The sequence below is a fragment of the Myodes glareolus genome, chromosome 7 (genome assembly GCF_982192425.1).
Source record: "Myodes glareolus chromosome 7, mMyoGla1.1, whole genome shotgun sequence".
NCBI lineage: Eukaryota > Metazoa > Chordata > Mammalia > Rodentia > Cricetidae > Myodes > Myodes glareolus.
The window spans coordinates 83,666,061-83,685,307 of NC_142032.1; the positions used below are offsets into that span (position 1 = coordinate 83,666,061).

At 38.7% G+C, this 19,247-nt stretch overlaps 1 protein-coding gene across 1 annotated transcript in view; it reads right to left on the bottom strand.

The window, feature by feature from the left end:
• The window catches only part of Uqcrc2 (ubiquinol-cytochrome c reductase core protein 2), a 28,417-nt gene that overhangs the window by 8,332 nt on the left and 838 nt on the right, over positions 1–19,247 (bottom strand). The window contains exons 2-10 of the mRNA XM_087908512.1: positions 17,515–17,598; positions 17,269–17,418; positions 15,077–15,141; positions 13,394–13,450; positions 11,704–11,828; positions 7,052–7,149; positions 3,281–3,338; positions 1,694–1,789; positions 1,205–1,404 (exon numbers count right to left, since the gene is read on the bottom strand). Coding sequence (XP_087764638.1) covers positions 1,205–1,404; positions 1,694–1,789; positions 3,281–3,338; positions 7,052–7,149; positions 11,704–11,828; positions 13,394–13,450; positions 15,077–15,141; positions 17,269–17,418; positions 17,515–17,598 — 933 coding nt within the window. The remainder of the gene's footprint in view (positions 1–1,204; positions 1,405–1,693; positions 1,790–3,280; positions 3,339–7,051; positions 7,150–11,703; positions 11,829–13,393; positions 13,451–15,076; positions 15,142–17,268; positions 17,419–17,514; positions 17,599–19,247) is intronic.

Consider the following 19,247-nt stretch of genomic DNA (forward strand, 5'->3'; position numbering starts at 1 on the left):
TCCTTCTATTTGGTAGGTGGAGGCATGAATATTAGGTGGTCAAGGCCATCTTCAGTTACATAGCAAGTTTTGAGACTGGTGTGGGACACATGAAACCATGTCCTCCCCCCAAACCCCTCCACCAGAACATTATCATGAGCCTTCTGTTTTTTTAAAGATTTTAAAAAATTTATTATGTATATAGTGCTCTGTCTGCATGTATGCCTACACACCAGAAGAGGGCGCCAGGTCTCATTACAGACGGTTGTAAGCAACCATGAGGTCGCTGGGACCTCTGGAAGAGTAGCCAGTGCTCTTAACTGCTGAGCCATGTCTCCAGGCCCCTTTAAAACATTTTTTAAAAAATCATTTATTTATTCTTATCTTATATGCATTGATGTTTTTCCTACACGTATGCCTGTGTGAGGTTGTCAGATCCCCTAGATGGAGTTACAATCAGTTGTGAACTGCCATGGAGATGCTAGGAATTGAACCCAGGTCCTCTTAGTAGCCAGTGCTCTTAACCACTGAGTAATCTCTCTGGCCCTGAGCCTTCTGTTCTTACTGTCATCATTCTTGTAAATTTAATCTCAAGCCGGAGGGCTATGTCTGTAAACAATTCATTGTTTCTTACCCCCCCCCCCCCCGACTTGCTTGGAAAACAAAGATCAGCAAAAAAGAGAAAGCAGCCTCAGGAACAGAAACAGAAAGGAAGATAACAATTAGAATCTAGGGAAATAAGGAAAATAAAGTCTTTCTTTTATAATCATTTTTGTTCTTTATATATCTAATGTATTTGTATGTAACTGTGCATATATGCTTGTGTGTATGTGTGTAGAGGCTGGACAACAAAGTTGGGTATCATCTGCCAGACAATGACTACCTTGTTTTTTGAGACTAGGTCTCCTACTGGCCTGGAACTCATGCAGTAGGAAAGGCAGACCTACCTGTCTCCACCTCCCAGCACTAGGATTATAAAGTGTGCCACCACTTTAACCTTCATACATGGTTTCTGGAGATTGAATTTGGGTCTTTATGCTTGTGAAGTAAGCATTTTATTCCTCCCTTTCCTTCTGTTGGAATACCAGGTTTGAGCCACCCAATCAAGCTTATAATTGTTCATTTAAAATTTTAAAATCAGACCATCATTAATAGACAAACAAAATTATATCAAAGTAACATATTTCTGAAAGCTAAAACAGAAATACTGACTGCCTGGACTCACATCAAAAGGCTGCTGACTTCCTTTGGCAACACTCTGGCTTAGGAGGCTGGTGGTATTGTTGCCCCTCTTGATATGTGGTCCAGCACCAAGAAGATGCTGAAGTACACTGAATGCATTTGCTTCTGTACTTCCAATGGCAGCACCTTCTGCTACAATAGCAGCGTGGACCAGGTTGTCTCCAGTTTGCTCTCGAATTTCACCTGGGATCATGTAAGGAGGAAGGAGTAAGAAAAGTAGCTTTATTACATTGGTTTTATTCACCAGCATTTTCTATGACACAGCACTAATGAATTAAGATTAGGGTCTGTGCTTTATCTGGTCTTTCCCACTCAAAGCATGTTTAACATAATACTTAGTCATCTAGCGTTTTTTTTTTTTTTTGTACTGATATGGTTTGGTGGTAACAATCAAGCCAATACTGCCCCAATATGCTATTTCTGCAGAGAAATGCTACTGGCATATGTTAAATCTAGGAGAAAGAATACTTACCTCCACGGTATTTGGCTTTTGCACCAGCTAAACCAAGGCCACCCCTCATGTTGAGAAATTGTTCAGCAACTTGTTTTAGGACAGAATGACTCACACCTGTTTCAATGGAAGCAAAAACAAAGTTAGAGTCAATATTTCTATAATTATAAAACATATGTGTTTCCTTGTTTTAAAATATGTAATCATTAAATGCACATATAGGCCTCAAGACAGCTCAGCAGGCAAAGGCACTGCATTAGTTTTGAGACCAGAGCTGGATTCCTGGAACCCACCTGAGGGTGGATGGAAAGAATCACCTCTACAAAGATATCTTTGACCTCCACACATGTGGTGCTGGTGGCATGTACTCAGCTGCTAATTATATATACGTACATATGTATTTATGTATGCATATTTATTATAATATATAATATACAATAATATAACATACATACTAATAAATTATATTTTAAACCCAAAAGTTGATAAATACTATAGAAATAAATAACAAAGAAAACATGAATCTTCTTGCCAAAATACCACTCTTCCTGGTAACAATTTGCGATTTGTTATTAACTATTCTATTCATCTAGATGTTTTTCTGTATAGTTAATAGCATATGCTCATTTTCTTTCCCTTTTATTCTTTATTTTTCAAGATAGGGCTTCTCTCTGTAGCCCTTGCTGTCCTGGGACTCACTCTGCAGACCAGGCTGGCCTCAGAGATCCACCTGCCTTTAAATCAGTGCTAGTTACTGAATCTAAGGCATCCAATAAGATAAACACACGCTCTACCACTTACAAACCAAGACCATATTATAAAAGTGTTATTATCTCTTTAATGTTTCTAACTTGTCTTTCATAATTTATATCTAAGTGGTTAGAAATGGCTATAAAATATTTCACTCTATGGATGAATCATTTATTTAATTAATATAATTCTAATTGACATTAGTATGTTTCTAATAGCTGTTAGAATATTGTCTTTTGCATCAAAGGACAACCAAGAGTGAACATGTGATAGAAGGCATCTGCAAGCCACATTCTTGATAAGGGGCTATATAGTATCCGAGAGAAAGAACCTTTAATAGAGATATTCAAAGAGTGTCAATTTATACTTCAATAATTTCTTTTTCTTTTTGAGATGGACTTTTAATATGTGGCTCTAGTTGGGTCTGGAATTCACTATGTAGAAAAAGCTGGCCTCAAACTCAGAGAGATTTACCTGCTTCTGGAGCGCTGTGTTAAAATATGAGCTACCATGCTCAGCGTACCAATAACTGTTGACAGCATATATTTCTCCAAATCCTAGGTAACACTGGGAAATGTTAGTCTTTTAATTTTTGCCAATCTCAGATTAAAATTTTCTTAGTTATTAGTGATATTCTTTGCTTATAAAAATTTACCTTTGTCACAAATTTTGCAAATACTGTCAAGTCTATAAGAAGAGTAGCAAAATATATTTGTTTCCCAAACAACTAGCAAAACCCTATTTATATCGACTTCTTAAGAGTTTCAAAATGCTCAATCCCATGCATATGACATACAGTTTAAGGGTTTGCTTTTGGGAAGCAAACTGTTATGCACATGCAGGCAATTTCAGACTTACCAAGTCCAACCAAAGCCATTCTTGCACTTGTGAAGTGGTTCTGAACAAAGAAATGTAACTGAGGAAGTAAAGAAGAGCGATTAGGTCATATTTAATGTAAGCACAAAAGCTACAAATGTGCAAGTGCAGCACGGCAGGAAACAAATTCCCATTATGAATGTGGACATAATGGACTATGGAGGACTAGGTGCTCACTGCACTGTGACTTTATCCCTAAAAACTATAGCTTAGAAGAACAAGACCTCCATTGTACTTATGCTCTACAACTCTCATGAAAACTCTAATAAAACCATTGATTTTAAACAGAACAAAAGGTGTAAGAGAATCCATGTAAAAGCCAGGCGGCATGGTGGCCTGCCTGTAATTCCAGCCATGGAAGGCAGAGACGGGCAATCCCAGAGCTCAGTGTGGAAGAGTGACTGCAGATGACTCTTGACTTCTGTCTTGAACTTTCATATGTATATCTCTACATGCATACAAAACATGCACACATATATAGACATCATACCACAGATACAAAAATGGAACATAAAAATGAGTGAAAACATGCATATATGTACACACACACACACACACACACACACACACACACACAGGCTTGAAATCAAGAATGAAACAAAATTCATGCCCTTAGCATTATAATGTAGCATTAAACAGCACATCTAATTTACTGTATCTTTATACTCAAAATCAACTGAAGCTGGATGCAGTGGCGCACACCTCTGTGGTTCTGGCATGTAAGGGGCCAAGGTAGAGGACTGAGTATGAGGTCAGACTAGGTTATTATACAGAGAAGCAAACCCAACTACTCCTTCATCTAACTAGCTACATATGGTTGTCAAAAATCAGTGAAATTTGGGAAACTTAATTTATATGACTACCTTAGGCTAAGCAAAGAGCAGGACTAGCTACCATCTATCCTATTAGAAGTAATACTACCCTCAAGGGGTTGAAGATTTGTTTTGCAGCCTGGAAAACTCCCTCATTTTATAGAAAAACACATGCTCCAGTTTCTAAGCAGAGACACTGTTCTGTACTGCAGAGACACAGTATCTCCTGTAGGGTTTCAGAGTGCCTGAAAGTGTTACTGGCGAGAGACATTGGTCAACATGCACCAGTTTGTCAAGAAGCTGGTAAACACCTGTGGAGTCACCTTAGATGGCCAAACTATTATCTTTCTTTTTTTGGTTTTTCGAGACAGGGTTTCTCTGTGGCTTTGGAGCCTGTCCTGGAACTCACTCTTGTAGACCAGGCTGGCATCGAACTCAGAGATCCGCCTGTCTCTGCCTCCCGAGTGCTGGGATTAAACGCATGTGCCACCACTGCCCGGCAAAACTATTATCTTTCTATGGATGTTTTCTTATTGAATTGCTAAAGTATATTATGCCAATTTCCTTAGCCTTTCCTTAGCCTAAGAATACATTAAGACAAAAACAAAAAAATCAAAACAAATGACCTTTGTTTATCAAAGTTAACATCCTAGTATTTGTCTATGAATAGTTTATTGTTTTAAATGTGACTTTTTGATCTATCCAAATTTATAAACCGCCTTTATTTAAAATATGCTATGGAATGTTCACATATTGTTTTCTTTTTAAACATTAATTGCATTAATTATTGGGTATATGAGTACAGGTATGACTGCGTCATGTGAATGTATAGCGGCCAAAAAATAATTTTGAGGAGTTGGTTCTCTTCTTTCATGATGGGATGTGGGATCAAACTAAGGTCACTGGATTTGTGTGGGAAGAGCTTTTAATTGCTAGTTACCTCACCAGCCCTAGCTAAATTTCTCAATGTATAAACAATGGTGCCATTCTACAACTGGGAGTTTATGTAACTAATCTCCTAATGCTGGATGTTAATTTGTTTCTAATTTATACCATTATACAGTAATGCTGACTAGACATCCTTGAGGGCAGTGTTTTCCTGTGAAACACTATAGCTACCCATGACATTTCTTCACAAAAGGGAATCTGACTTCTGAAAAAAAATTATTCAAAACTCATTAGAAGCTAATCATATGAAAAGTGTTGCTAATTCTAATCCCATGATGTGAACTATGGTTTCTCCCTAGACAAGTCTTCACTCAGTATCTCAGAGTAGCTCGAGGTAATTCTTTCAACTCAGCAATGCATGTGTTGGGATTACAGATTTGCTTTTTACAAATTACAGTTTTTGAATAAGTGCCACAGAATGGCACTTCAGATTACAGATTGGCAGGTTAAACGAGAAGGTACTAAACACTTTTCTAATTCACCTAGAAATGAGAAAAAAAAATCTCAATACTTGAGTCAATACTTAGAAGGCATTAATAATATTGCAAACATACATGAAAGTTAAAGGCAGAGGAGAACCCAGTGAAATTGGTTTTCTCTTTCGACCTTTACATGGCTCCTGGAGATCAAACTCAGGTCACCAAGCTTGTGTGACAAGTGCCTTTACCCATTAACTCATCTCTCCAGGCTTCCAAATTTTCTGATAAAAAGATTGGAAGGGGATAGCTGGGGTAAAAGTAGGCAATTAAGATTATATTCACCTATCTACACTTACAGTATGTACACCTGTGCACCAGATACATGCATGACACTATAGAAGCCAGTAAAGGGCACTGGATCCCCTGGAATTATAGACAGACAGAAGCTACCATGTGGGTGCTGGGAATTAAACCTGAGTCTTCTGGAAGAGTAGCCAGTGCTCTTAATCTCTGAGTCGGCTCTCCAGTTCCAAAAGTCAATGTTTCTTATTTTGGGCATACGTTTTTCTGTGACTTGTGATGAATCTGGCCTGCTGACCCGGGAACGCTGGTGCACTAGAAAAGGTAAATAAGCAGTGCTGGGCTCCAGACTAGGAAGTAAGGAAGTGGGGTTCATTCCATACATGTCATCTGAGGCACCAAATATAACCATCAAGTAATTTACTATGATACTTAACCATTAAATTATTTTAAAAATACAATATCCATATACACAGAAAAAGTTTATAGAAGAAAGTACATCAGGTATTAACATTAAGTGCCTTTAGGTATCTAAGATAGTTTTTGGCTCAAGTCTTTATTCTTGGTGTTTCCTCTGCTTAGAACTGTCTTCTCCCAGTGCGCGTGCGTGCGCACACACACACAGTATACACACATGTACAGAGTCCAGAGGAAGATATCAGATGTCCTGTTCTAGCATTCACTGTCTTATTCCTTAGAAATAGGGTGTTGCACTAAATCTGGAGCTAGGTCAGCAGCTAGCCCTGGTGATTTTCCTGTCTCCACTTCACAACATTGGGGTTGCAGGTATACACAGTCACTCCTGGCTTTTTACATGAGTGTTCAAATCCAAACTCAGGTCCTCATGTCTATGCAGCAAAAGCTCTTACACACTGAGCTGCCTCTAGACCCATTGAGACAACTGTCCTTCATTTTGTTTGTTTTCAATTTTCATTTTATGATTCCTTTGGCCATAAAAACTTTTTAGTTCTCTCTCTCACACACATACATGAAAAAAAAAAAGCATGATTTCTTTCTTTTCTCAGTTTTCCAAGATAGGGTCTTTGTGTAGCTCTGGCTGTCCTGGATCTCACTCTGTAGACCAGACTGGTCTTCAAATCAGAGATCCACCTGCCTCTGCCTTCTCGGTGCTGGGATTAAAGGTATGAACCACCACTGCCTGGATATATTTCTTAAAATTAGGAGGTAAAACAAACATCCTGAAACAGAAAGTTTAATATAACATGGTCTGGTGTCTAGGAGTTAACAATTATAAAATGTAGTTCATCATTTACCTCCTCTGATGTAACTTTCCCCATCCTATAGTCAGGACAATACAAGGGGTTAGCCAAGGCATTTTTGTAGGCAGCATCATGCAACTTCTCAATGACACCTGAAAGACAGAAGAGCAACAGGCCCCCAAATGTATGGATGACTACGGTATTTTTAAAAGTCAGCAATAAGTCTATACAAATTTGAGATTCAAATTTTCAGAGATTTGAAATTTGTGACTACACAACCTCTAGTAATTTTTATAGTGCTGCCTGTAAAATGAACAGAAAAAAGGAGACTGCAAGTAGTTGTCTCTAAGATAATAAAACCCATCCAATCTGAGTCTGACTTGACTTCCAGATTTCCGTCCTGGGTAAGGAGGAAGTTTCCAGAACACATGGAGCCATGAAAGTGGCAAACTTAGGTTAATCACTAGTTTTGGGGAGTCAAGAGCTACCATTGACCTGGACTTACTCTTTACTGCTGTCCCTGCCTTCTGGCTTCTGTGCCTTCTCTGGAACTATATTTCCTATATCTGTTCATTATTTGGGTACACCTTCAGATGCCAGGCACTGTGCTAATTACCGGAAACACAGAGACAAGTCAGGTATAATGGTCAATCTCAAAATCTTGAAGGAGAAAATTATAAAATTGTTATGAGTACAATGTTAGCAGGAAGTGTGCAGCCAGGCACATGAAACAACAGCAGGAAATAGAAAAGAGTGAAAGAAAGAAACTCTGGGAAGTCTTCTAGAATGATGAGTAATTCCTGGGTGAATAATATGTGAATAGCACAAGATGCAGAGGAAACAGACAGAAAATTTGGGGATGGGGGAAGTCTGACACTAAAATCAGTTTACTAAAATGCTGACTGGTCGGTAGCCAGGCAGGAAGTATAGGCAGGGCAACCAAACTGGGTTGATTTGGGATGCTAGGAAAAGGAAGGGCAGAGTCAGAGAGATGCCAGCAGATGCAGAGAAAGCAGGATACATAAAAAATGAGGTCACAAGCCATGAGCCACATGGCAGAGGGTAGATAAGAAATACAGGTTAAAGTGTTAAGAGCTAGCTAGTAACAAGCCTGAGCTACTGATCACACATTTACAATTAAGTTTTCGTGTGTTATTTGGGAGTGCTGCTGGGACAGGAAAAATCTGCCTACAAATGGCACCCAAACATTTGGCAACTGCATCCACATAAAGCTTGAGAGCTTGGAAAAGGGTTCTAGACACACTGATATGAACCCAAGAGTAACTTCCTAGTCTCGTGTCTCTCCTGCCGGCTAAGGTACAGGGAGGCCGAGGTATAGGGAGTGTCCCCTGGCTGTTGCCTGCAGACGTGAGCTGCCAGCACCCCAGCTGAGCTAAGCTGAGTGGCAGGTTCCCAGTCTCTCACACTGGCCATTGTACAGAAAAGTGTCTTCTCGCAACTGCTTGCAGGAGGGAGTCAGCTGCAAACTGCCATGCACTGCTGCCATGTGCCAAGCTAAGCAATGCCCGGAGCTGACATACCAGTTTAAGATTTGCCTCATGCGAGAAAAAAAAACCAAAACAATTTAGATGCTTGGTAAAACAGATGCAGATAGAAAAACAAAACAAAACAAAACAACAACAAAACAACCAACCAACAAACAAAAAACACCAATTCTAAACAGGTTACAGTGTGTTTAAAAATATACAAGGGTTTGGGAGAGGGAAGACAAAGAGGATATACATAGATTAAAAAAATATAGTTTTAAAATAATAAAGCACTTAAAAAAGAGCAAAGTAACATAAAAGAAACAAGTCATGTAAAGATGAAAAGTACGCAGTGTCTAGATCCTATATGTTATTGTGTTGTCATTTTTGGTTGCTAAGAGATACTGGATTTAAAAAAGGTACTAGATTAAACCAACCTATATGTTTTAAAAATGTCTTGACTTCAAAATGGAAGTCAAAAGTTATATTACTTTGGGGAAGAGGCCAAAGTTTTATTTCCAGAGGAAACATGAGGCTGTGGATTCATTCAAGGTTAAAGATGATCAGGTTTCATCAAGGAAGACACCCTGAAATCCTGGTTATAAACATAAAGAAATTTTATGTGCTCAAATATAAAGCAAAAAACATCTTTTGTTGATATATACAATGTAAGTCTATACCTATATTAATACTAATATTAATTTATATTAATATATTAATACTTATATTAATTTAATGTATCATTAAAAGTTTATATGTTTTCAGAACAAGGGACCAGATACCAATAAAAACTGATGGCCCAAATGATTCAACATCCAGGACAGTTTCACAGCTGCCGACTGAGATGATCTAACCTCTCAGAATACTATAGCCAAGACTTAACCATTATCCCAAATTTTCTCAGGGTCCAGAGACTACCAGTGCCCCCAAACAACAGGGAACAGTCTAGAGAAAGACTCTCACATTCCCCAAAGATGGTTTGTAGATTTTTTTTATCACTTAAGGGGGATTGGTTACAAGTTGTTATTGATAATGGAAAAAGCAAAAATCAAAAAACTAAACTAGAGATTAGATCCCAGGGATCTCATTCTGAAAAGAGAAGGGCGTTTCTACCTCAAACAAAATTCTAAACATCCAACTAAGGTTCCAATTCCCTTAAGAAAATAACAATGGATTCCACCTAGGTAATGGTTTGCCTACAGAATGTTTTGGTCTAGGGTGTGAGTGTGACTTGTTTTGTTCTAGCAACAGAATGTTTAACTGTGGCTGTAGCCTGCGACCTTTAACTGTCTGTTCATTTCCTTGTATCACATTAATGTAGTTTTTTTTATCTCACTCCTACCTCTTCAGGTCAGGATATTTTAAGCAATTGGAAACTAAATATGGGCAATTTCAGTATTCACTGGAACTCCCTCCTGGTACTAGTCTGTTTTCTGTTTTATTATAAATGCATCTTCATACTCTTTATTTGTATTTCTAATCCCCACGCTCCTACCCTGACAAGTGGTATTTTTGTTAAGGCTGCTCCCTGACAAGGGGGGTGGGTGGGGATACAGAAATGATAGGATAAAAGGGCAGATCATTGAATCTACTTTTAAACCAAGGACAAAACAAAACAAAAACAAAAAACTACTAGTCTTAAATATTTCACACTGGTATGGATCTTGGTATAGTGATACAAATTAAAAGTTAATTTTGTTGGGCTGGAGAGATGGCTCAGTGGTTAAGAGCATTGCCTGCTCTTCCAAAGGTCCTGAGTTCAATTCCCAGCAACCACATGGTGGCTCACAACCATCTGTAATGAGGTCTGGTGCCCTCTTCTGGCCTTCAGGCATACACACAGACAGAATATTGTATACATAATAAATAAATTAAAAGTTAATTTTGTATACTGTGTTTATTTCTATTCTTGTCTGAGGTATTGTGCTTTGGCAACTCATTTAAAAATGTAATATATAATTAAGAAATACAAATTAATAGTCATATATAATAGTCAAACTTATAGTCATATTAGGTATGTTTTCAAGGTCGTACACAGATGTTTAGATAGACAGATGGTCTTCAAATACTTCAAAGACCTACAGAATATGGCATTTAATATGCTTAATAACCTAAAGCTGTTCATGACAGCGAGACATGTTTGCTCCTGGCAGCATCAATTTACTTCAGAGAAGATAATGGGCACTGAAGAAACTCCATATGGAGCTTTCCCTCCTTATGGCAAAAGCTAGCCATCTGAGCAAAAAAATTACCCTTGCCTCAACTGCTGACAGTATGTTGTCCAAACTGTATAAGCAGGTCACAAAGAAAAGAGACTGCCAAACTTTGCCAAGCCAGGGTAGGACAGTTCTTCAAAATTTCCTGCTTAGAGAAAAGTCTGTCAGATATTCTAGGTCTGTAGGCCAAAGATGGATGCCACAATGTTGCAGAGTAACTTAGGGTGATAGTTTAGGAGCCAGATGTCCCTATCATTAGGCAACATTTCACCCTTCTGGGGGTCTATGATGGAGTTGAAGACTAGATAATCACAGTTACAGTTTTCCTTAGTTATGATAGAAAATAAACTAGGTATAAAACTTTAGCATCACAAAGACAAAATAGGTAATAGAAAAATTTCTCCAATTTTGCCAAATACAAAGATTCCATAATGAAACTTTACAAATATCAACACAAAAAGTTATTTTAAGAATTATGGAGACTGTTTTTTCTAATTTTTTATTGTCAAAAATTTTCACACACTATATTTTAAAAGTTCATGTTTTTTCCACCCAACTTTCTGTTTTCCCTCTTCCCTCTTTAAATACAAACCAAACCCAAGAAACACACATACCACTTCTACAAAAACAGAAATTAAAATAAGCAAAAGATCAATAAGACAAAAAATGTGGGGTGGACTTTGGAAGGATCCTCCAAGGATGAGTTATGTGACAACAGCAACATGTAACAGTAAAATACAACAGTAGAAGCAGTAAAAGAAACTGCTGCTGGGTTGTTCTCAGCAAAACAACAACAAAAACATCACACAGTCAGGGAACAGGGAGAGCATGCAGGATTCTACTGGAGAAAACAATACAAATGTTTAATAATAACAAAACAAACAAGACTCTTAAATAATGGAACATATTTTGGAGATATTTCTATGCCCATATGGGATTTTCTTCACAAATACATCTTTTCAAAACCTAGAAGTAATGAAGTGGGATCAGCAAAAGAACTTACGAGTCTGTGAATTCTGAAAGGCAACAGCTTTGTCAATCTTTAGCTGAGACTGAAGGTCAGCTACTTCCCAACGGCGAAATTCTGGTGCTGTGGTGACATTGAGCAGAAACTCCATCAGGATTTCACTACAGAAAATAAGTGAAGAGGTACAGGTTAAAAATTTATGCTGGTGTTATGACACATACTTTAACCCGACATCTGGTGGGTGGAGGCTGGAGAACTTTGTCTCCAGGCTAGCCTGAGCTATGAAGTAATACTCTGTTCTGAAAAATCAAGGCCTTGGGTGGGAGCTCCAGAACAGAATGCTTGCTTGGCATGCCCAACGCTCCAGGTCAGTGGTTACCAGCCTTCCTAATGCTGCAACCTTTAATGCAGTGGTGACTCCCAGCCATGAAGTTATTTTTGTTGCTACTTCTTAACTGTAATTTTGCTACTGTTTTGAACTATAATGTAAATAAATGTCTGTTTTCCAATGGTCTTAGGTGACCCCTGTGAAACGGTTGTTTGACCCCCAAATGGGTCATGACCCATGGGTTTGAGGACCACTGCCCTAGATGATCTCCAGGACCACAACAAAATGTGAATACACCATTTAAGATAATAAACTGCAATCTCATTTGTGTCTAGAAGCCTAATCAATACCAGGCTTGTGAATAATATTCCAGAATCAAAGTCTAAGGTCACAGTGACAAAGTCAACTAGGTAGTAGCTTAGTCTTTGTTTTATTTTGTAAGTTAGTATACAAAAATATTAGGTTTCATCATGGCATTTTTAACACATTTTTATTGATCCGCCCCCTCATCCTCTGCTCTATTTCTCTGTCCCTCTCCACTTGCACTTTTCCAGACTGTGGCTTCCTTTCTCCTTTCATGCCACACATGGTTTACTGTCTTCCTTGCCTTCTTTAACATCGTATGGTTCCCTTTCTAGTGTCATTAACTGCATCCACACACACATTAAAAGCTAGGACCTGATGAGAGAATATGGTATTTGTCTGCATCTAGGTCACCTTGTTTAATACAAGTTTGGTACTTTTTAAAAATTACATTTTGTTTCCACTTATTTTACATACTGACCACTTTCCCCTACTTTCTCTGCTTCTGCTCCCTTTCCTTGCCTTCAATCTACCTCCCTCCCCATCCACTCCTTGTTCATCTCTGTTCAGAAAGGGGCAGGCCTCCCCTGGGCATCAATAAAGCATGGGGCATCAAGTTGAGGCAGGATCAAGCTCGCCCCCTGCATCAAGGCTGGGCACGGGTAATAGGTTCCCAAAAGCCAGTTCAAGTACCAAGGACAGGTCCTGATCTCATTGCTAGGAGCCCTACAAACAGACCAAGTTTGGAATTTCCTAAAAAAGCAGATGTGATGTCTAATTTTATTATAAACTTTCATCTTTAGATTTTAAAGTTTTATTATGCATATACGCGCCTGTGTATAGGTTAATAAATTTGAGTATAGGTACCCATGGAGGTCAAAAGAGGGCATTGGAGTCCCTCGTGCTGCAGTTACAACCAGTTCTTAGTCTCCAGATGTGGATATTAGGAACATATTTAGGTTCTCTGCAAGAGCAGTTATGCACTCTTAACCACTAAACTATCTCTCTGGTTCATAAATCTTTTTCCAACTGATTTTTTTTTATTAATAATAGTATCCCCATAAAGCAGACACTCTAATACATGCAAGTACTTACATATCATTTCGCATGCCTTCTACAGTGTAAGCCATGGTTTCCCTTGTTGCAGTCACACTGAATTGAAAATAAATAGCAGTAAATAATCTGAGTCAGAAAATAGCTCTTCTTAAATATTCTTTGCTAAAGCACCCAATTCTTTGTACTACCAGTGAAAATAATATCTATTCAACTAAAATTTTAAAGTAATTTTTAAAAAATGGCAAATAAATCCACCTTAAAAAATAATCAAGTTTTAACACATGCTACAAAATGGATGAACCATCGAGGACCTTATATTAAGTAAGTTACAATGGACATATTTTAAATAATTTATTCATATGAAGAACAAATGACAGCAAAATGTAAAGCTAACCCTCCAACAAAAAAGGCAGTCAAAATCAAAGAAAATATGATGGTGGCCAAGGATGAAGGGAATAGGAAGTCACAGGTTATTGGACGAAGTTTCAACTAAGGAAAATAATGAAGTTCCAGAGGTGGAAAGTGATAATGATTCTCAAATGCTACTTAATGTCATGGGACCGCATATACATTTAAAGCGGCAAGTTTATGTTCTACACACTTTACAATGAAAAACAAAAGGGACCTATTCAAGACGTCCTTAACTTAACTATGATAACAATTGTCTTATTCTCCCTAATTCTAGTATTTTGTCTTTAAACTCTTTATGTAGATATACAGATTTATTTCACTTCCTAACTGCTCTGTAGTTAGGAAGTGAACCATTAGTTCGTTGTTCAAAAAAGATCATTCCATTTTTATGTGTGCATGTGCCATGTAAGTGCAGGTGCCTACAGAGGCATGATGCTAGTGTGAGACCCCTGGAGCTGGTGTTACAGGTCCCCTGGAGGAGCAATATGCGTCCTTAACCACAGAGCTACTTCTAGCCCACACCACCAGTTCTTCATAGTTCTATCACGGCTACCATTCTTTACCCATTTCTCTGAACTGAACTTTTAGTTTCTAGTCTTTAGAGAACAGCGCAGGTGTGGGAACACAGCACCACACTGCTGATACGACTCCTGGTTTCCTCCTGGGGGTACAGCCATTTTCCACCTTTTGTCCCCTTTCCTTTTAGTTTTTTTTTTCCTTTTTCCCTGATTTACAATTTTTACTTTTCCAATCAGATGTCTTTGCATATTGTGTATACTATAAACATCTACTCCCAATTAGTCACATATCTACCATATGCACAGGTATGCTTCACATTTTTGATGATGATTCAACAACTTTCCCTGTCTAAGAAATCTCCAGCCCCTTTGGTAACAAAGAAGAGTTACCCTACAATTGGATATTTCTGAGTCTCCCACCCGCTTTGAGACAGGGACTCACTGTGCAGTCCTGGCTTTCTGTAAGCCTGGATCTGACAGAGATTCACCTGTCTCTGCCTCCCAAATGCTGCTGTAAAGACATAAGCCACCGTGTTCAGCTCCCTCCACAACAGGGCCTTTATTTTCAATTATGTGTATAAGTATGTGTCTGTGAGGGGCTATGTGCACATGAATGTAACTGACTGCAGTGGCCAGAAGGTGTTGGAGCCCTGGAACTGGAGTTATAGTAGCTGTGAGCTGTCTGACATGAGTGCTGGAAACCAAACTGGGGTCCTCTGCAACAACAATGTACCCTTTTAACCCCTGAGCCATCACTCCAGCCCTGGCTACTTCTTGTTACTATTTAACAAACCTTAATGTACCACCAACTGCTTCAATTCCACGGGTTATCTTGAAAGATGAAGCTCCTTTGGTAGTCTTGAAAAAGAAAGGATGCTTTTCTTAATAGTTGTTCAATGCCAGGTCTGCCATACATTACACTATAATAAAATCTATGGTCTTAACTGTTATTAGCAGATCCAAAAAAATTTTACTAAGTGGGTCCTAACTAGCAGGTACCTTTTAATAAGAGTTATGAGATTCAACAAAGCACACTGCATGCAGTACACATACATGTGTATTTCTGTTTTGTATTTCTGAGACAAAGTCTCCTTACACAGTTCAGGCTGTCCTATAACTTTTATGTAGGTTTGGTTTATCTCAAACTCTAGAATGGACTTTACTATCTCAGTTTCCCTAAGTACTACAATTACAAGCCACATGCCACCACATCCGGTTTAGATTTTAATATAAAATACAATTGTGTAAAAATTCCATTAGCAAATACAAGCTTACTAGACTTGTAGATTGGTGAGACTTTATGGGTGTAGCTTCTGACATTCCTAGGAGACACAATCTCACAGCAAATTCCCTGATCCTCTGGCTCTTACAGTCTTTCCGATGCTTCTTCTACAATACCTCCTTAGCCTTAGGTGCAGGGGTGTTTTGTAATGTATCCAACAAGCATGACTCTAACTGCCAAGTCAAAGTCTAAAGAAAGAAAGAGCTACAGGCAGCTGAAGAAGGCTGGCAGTGGAGCAGGCACTCTTCCCCAGACATACAGCATACCAACTGGATGTCTAGTGACACACGGTCAGCTTTGAAAACATGCATATAGTGTACAGACTGAGCAGATCATATTTAAGAATATATGTATATATATATATACACATGCATGTAGTAACAATTAATAAAATAAAAGAGGCCATGAATTTGAAGGAGATCCGGGAGGGTACATGGGAGAGTTTGGAGATAGGAAAGGGAAGAGAGAAATATTACAACTTCAAGGGAAAGAGGATAGGAAGGCTTAAATATGGGAAAGTTTATTTTTTAAACTTTTGTCACGTTCTATGGAAAAACTGTTGTTTTCCCCCCCTATTGATTTCTTACATTTCAATACCAGCATCCAACTGGATAATAACAATTATAGTTTGTGGCCAATATCCTGTGGTTTCACATGTTATCTGATGGGATTTTACAGGGTTCAACAGCAGCCCTGTTCATGTCCACTCAGAACCTGGATATGTGACTTTATTAGGAACAGGGTCATTGTAAAGAATTAATCCTGGATTAGCAGGAGTGCTAAGCCCATTATGATAGGTATAAGAGGACATCTGGACATAAGGACAGACAGAAGGTCGGTTAAGTGACAAGACAGGTGGGTACTAGAGTGATGCAGACCAGAAGCTAGAAAGTGGCAAGGAAGGAATCTTCCCTATGGAAGCATGGACCTAATGCCGTGACTTACTATAACACTGTGACTTTAATGCCTAGCCTTTCAAACTGTAAGAGGATAAAATTACTTTACGTTAAGGCAACCAGTCTGTGTAAATAAGACAACAGCTTAAGGAAACAAATGCAGGGCACTGCTTTCAGGCTTCTGCTGCTGTTTTATCAAAACAAGGTTTGGTGTAGCTCAGGCTAGTCTCAAACTCTTGATCCTCCTGTCTCCATCTCCCCAGTGGATTACAGGAGTTAATCTTGATGCCTGGGTTGCTTTTATGTATGTTCACAGGCCAGAGAAATTAGTGGCATGTTTTTTGTTGCTCTCTGCCTTAGTTCCTTGAGACAAGTTCTTCTCTCAGTGAACCTGAAACTAGCTTTTTGTCCTGGCTGGTAGACAGCAACCTCAAAGGGTCTGCCTATCTCTGCTAGGGGCATAGGGATGCTTGGCTATGACTGGTTTCTTTACAAGGGTGCAAACGTTTTTTCTTTTTTGTTTTGTTTAGAGACAGGGTTTCTCTGTGTAGCCTGGGTGTCCTAGAACTAGCTCTGTAAATGAGGCTGTCCTCAAACTCAGAGATCTGCCTATCTCTGCCTCCTGAGTGCTAGGACTAAAGGCATGCGGCATCACCGCCTGGCTGGTGCTGATGTTTGAACTAGGGTTCTAATACTTACACAGCAAGGGCTTTACTAAATCATCTCCTCATCCCTTTGTTTTTTAAATTCCCTACAGGCCCAAGATCACACACCATTTCCAAACAACAAGGTATTAAAGATCCTTACCAAACTAGATGCAAGACGTAGTAAATGAGTGGTTCCTAAGTTGTTGGAGTCCTCATATCTACTTCCTGCTTTAACAAATAAGCCAATTCTTGATAGAGGAGCATAGTTTTCCAGAGAAGCAATCACCAAACCATTAGGTAACTTGGTAAACTGTAGTTAAGACAGAATAGAGATGTGAGCAATGCCTGTCTTTTACCAACAAGTTATGTAAAGCAGATGTGCTCTCCTGTAAGCAGTGGGACTCACCTCAAGATCCTCGGGCTGCAGAGCCACTCCTCCAGGGGCGGCTGAAGTTTTAACCTTCGGGGCAACTTTGAGGGAATAAAATCTCTAAAAACAACAAAGACAGGTTATGTATGGTATCACAAGACCAGTCCTTTACATGTAAAAGCACTCCATTAGCAATGCCACACAACACAGTGATCTCATCTTCATGGGAAGAACCACCACCTTCATTGGAAGTTCCACAAGTATTTCACTAATAAGTTTATTTGCCATTCAGTCTACCTGAGTCAATTCTTCCCCCCTGTATATAGCTTTTCTTCTCTTCCATTATTTTTGAAAACCTTCTAAAATGTAGCCCAGGATGACCTCAAGCTCACAATTCCTCTGGGACTACAGGTTTCTACTACGCCTGTTCTAAGTCATTTTTTTAACTTCTACCTATCCTATTTGTGATTTATAGAGAATACTGAGTTCTCTACAATCTTTTTTTAAAAAAAATCATGCATTTTCTTACTTTTTAATTGTTTCATTAAAGTTTCTAGTGTTTTCTTCTACTTGTAATGTTTTCAAAGTTTTTGAACAAATGCATTGTTATGTCAACATTTTAAAAAGCAGATTTCAGCACTACTGCTTCCTCAACTCGCCAGTCTCTTTATTTCCCAGCTAAAAACCTTCCATCTCCTTGGTCATTTTAAGGGCCTTTCTCAAAGCCCCTAACATATTCACTGCATTTCCATCTTCTGACGTGTTATACTGAGCACATTCAACCAAGAAAGGGTCTTAGCTTTTTGGCCAAATATCTACAGCATCCTAAACTCAACAAGGGATTAAATCAACAGCAGATTCTCAGTATAATATGTAATAACTTGGATGATGGATCTAAAATGCATTGACTTTATATGAAATATATTTAAAAGTTATACATAAGAACATAAAGTTATTCTGACATTCCAATTACATCTAGGGTTCACAGAGTTACTAATGGACATGCAAGCAAATACATCTTCACTCTGCTAAGCCCCAATAAACACGCTGCTGTCATTTGGCAAAGGCCGCTGTAAAGGTCTACAGTGCTCCTACTCTGTTCTGCCCTAGCGCTGGGCTAATCTGGCTGCTGGTCTTCATTTGCTCCCAGTATTACTACTTTTCCTTCAGTCCTGCATTTTAATTATGAATCAAAATGAGCTCTTTGTCATTATCAATTTAGTTTTCTAGGATAAGGTGTATATAGCCACTTGTGGTTTTCGGCTGTGATTTCCCAATATATAATCCCGCAGTATCCAAGTATAGCAGCCCACATATGAATAACCCACAGTTCCATTACCAAGGAAGATATAGGTGCTTCTGTATAGTGACATTTCAAAAATTCTGCACTTTTTGGGGGGTTCCTTTCAGGAAAGACTTATCCGGTCAATTGTCATATAATATTTATTTTGTTTAAATAACACATGTCAATTTATCCCCATGGAAAGTAAGACAGTCTTGCCCTCAAAGGACTGTTAGCAATTGGTTGGTCTATGCACAAGGAACACAACTATAGCCTAAGTTTGTACAATTCTACAAGACATTTATGTAAGTACAAAGAACAAGGAAACACCATTTCCAGGCCTGGACTTTCGTATCACCGTCTAGGTCTCTCAACACAGACACTACTGGCATTTTGGCATTGGTAATTCTATGCTGTACGGGCTGCTGCTGTACAGTTAGATGTTTAGCAACACCTCTGACCTCTAGATGCCAGGAGCACCCTCCCA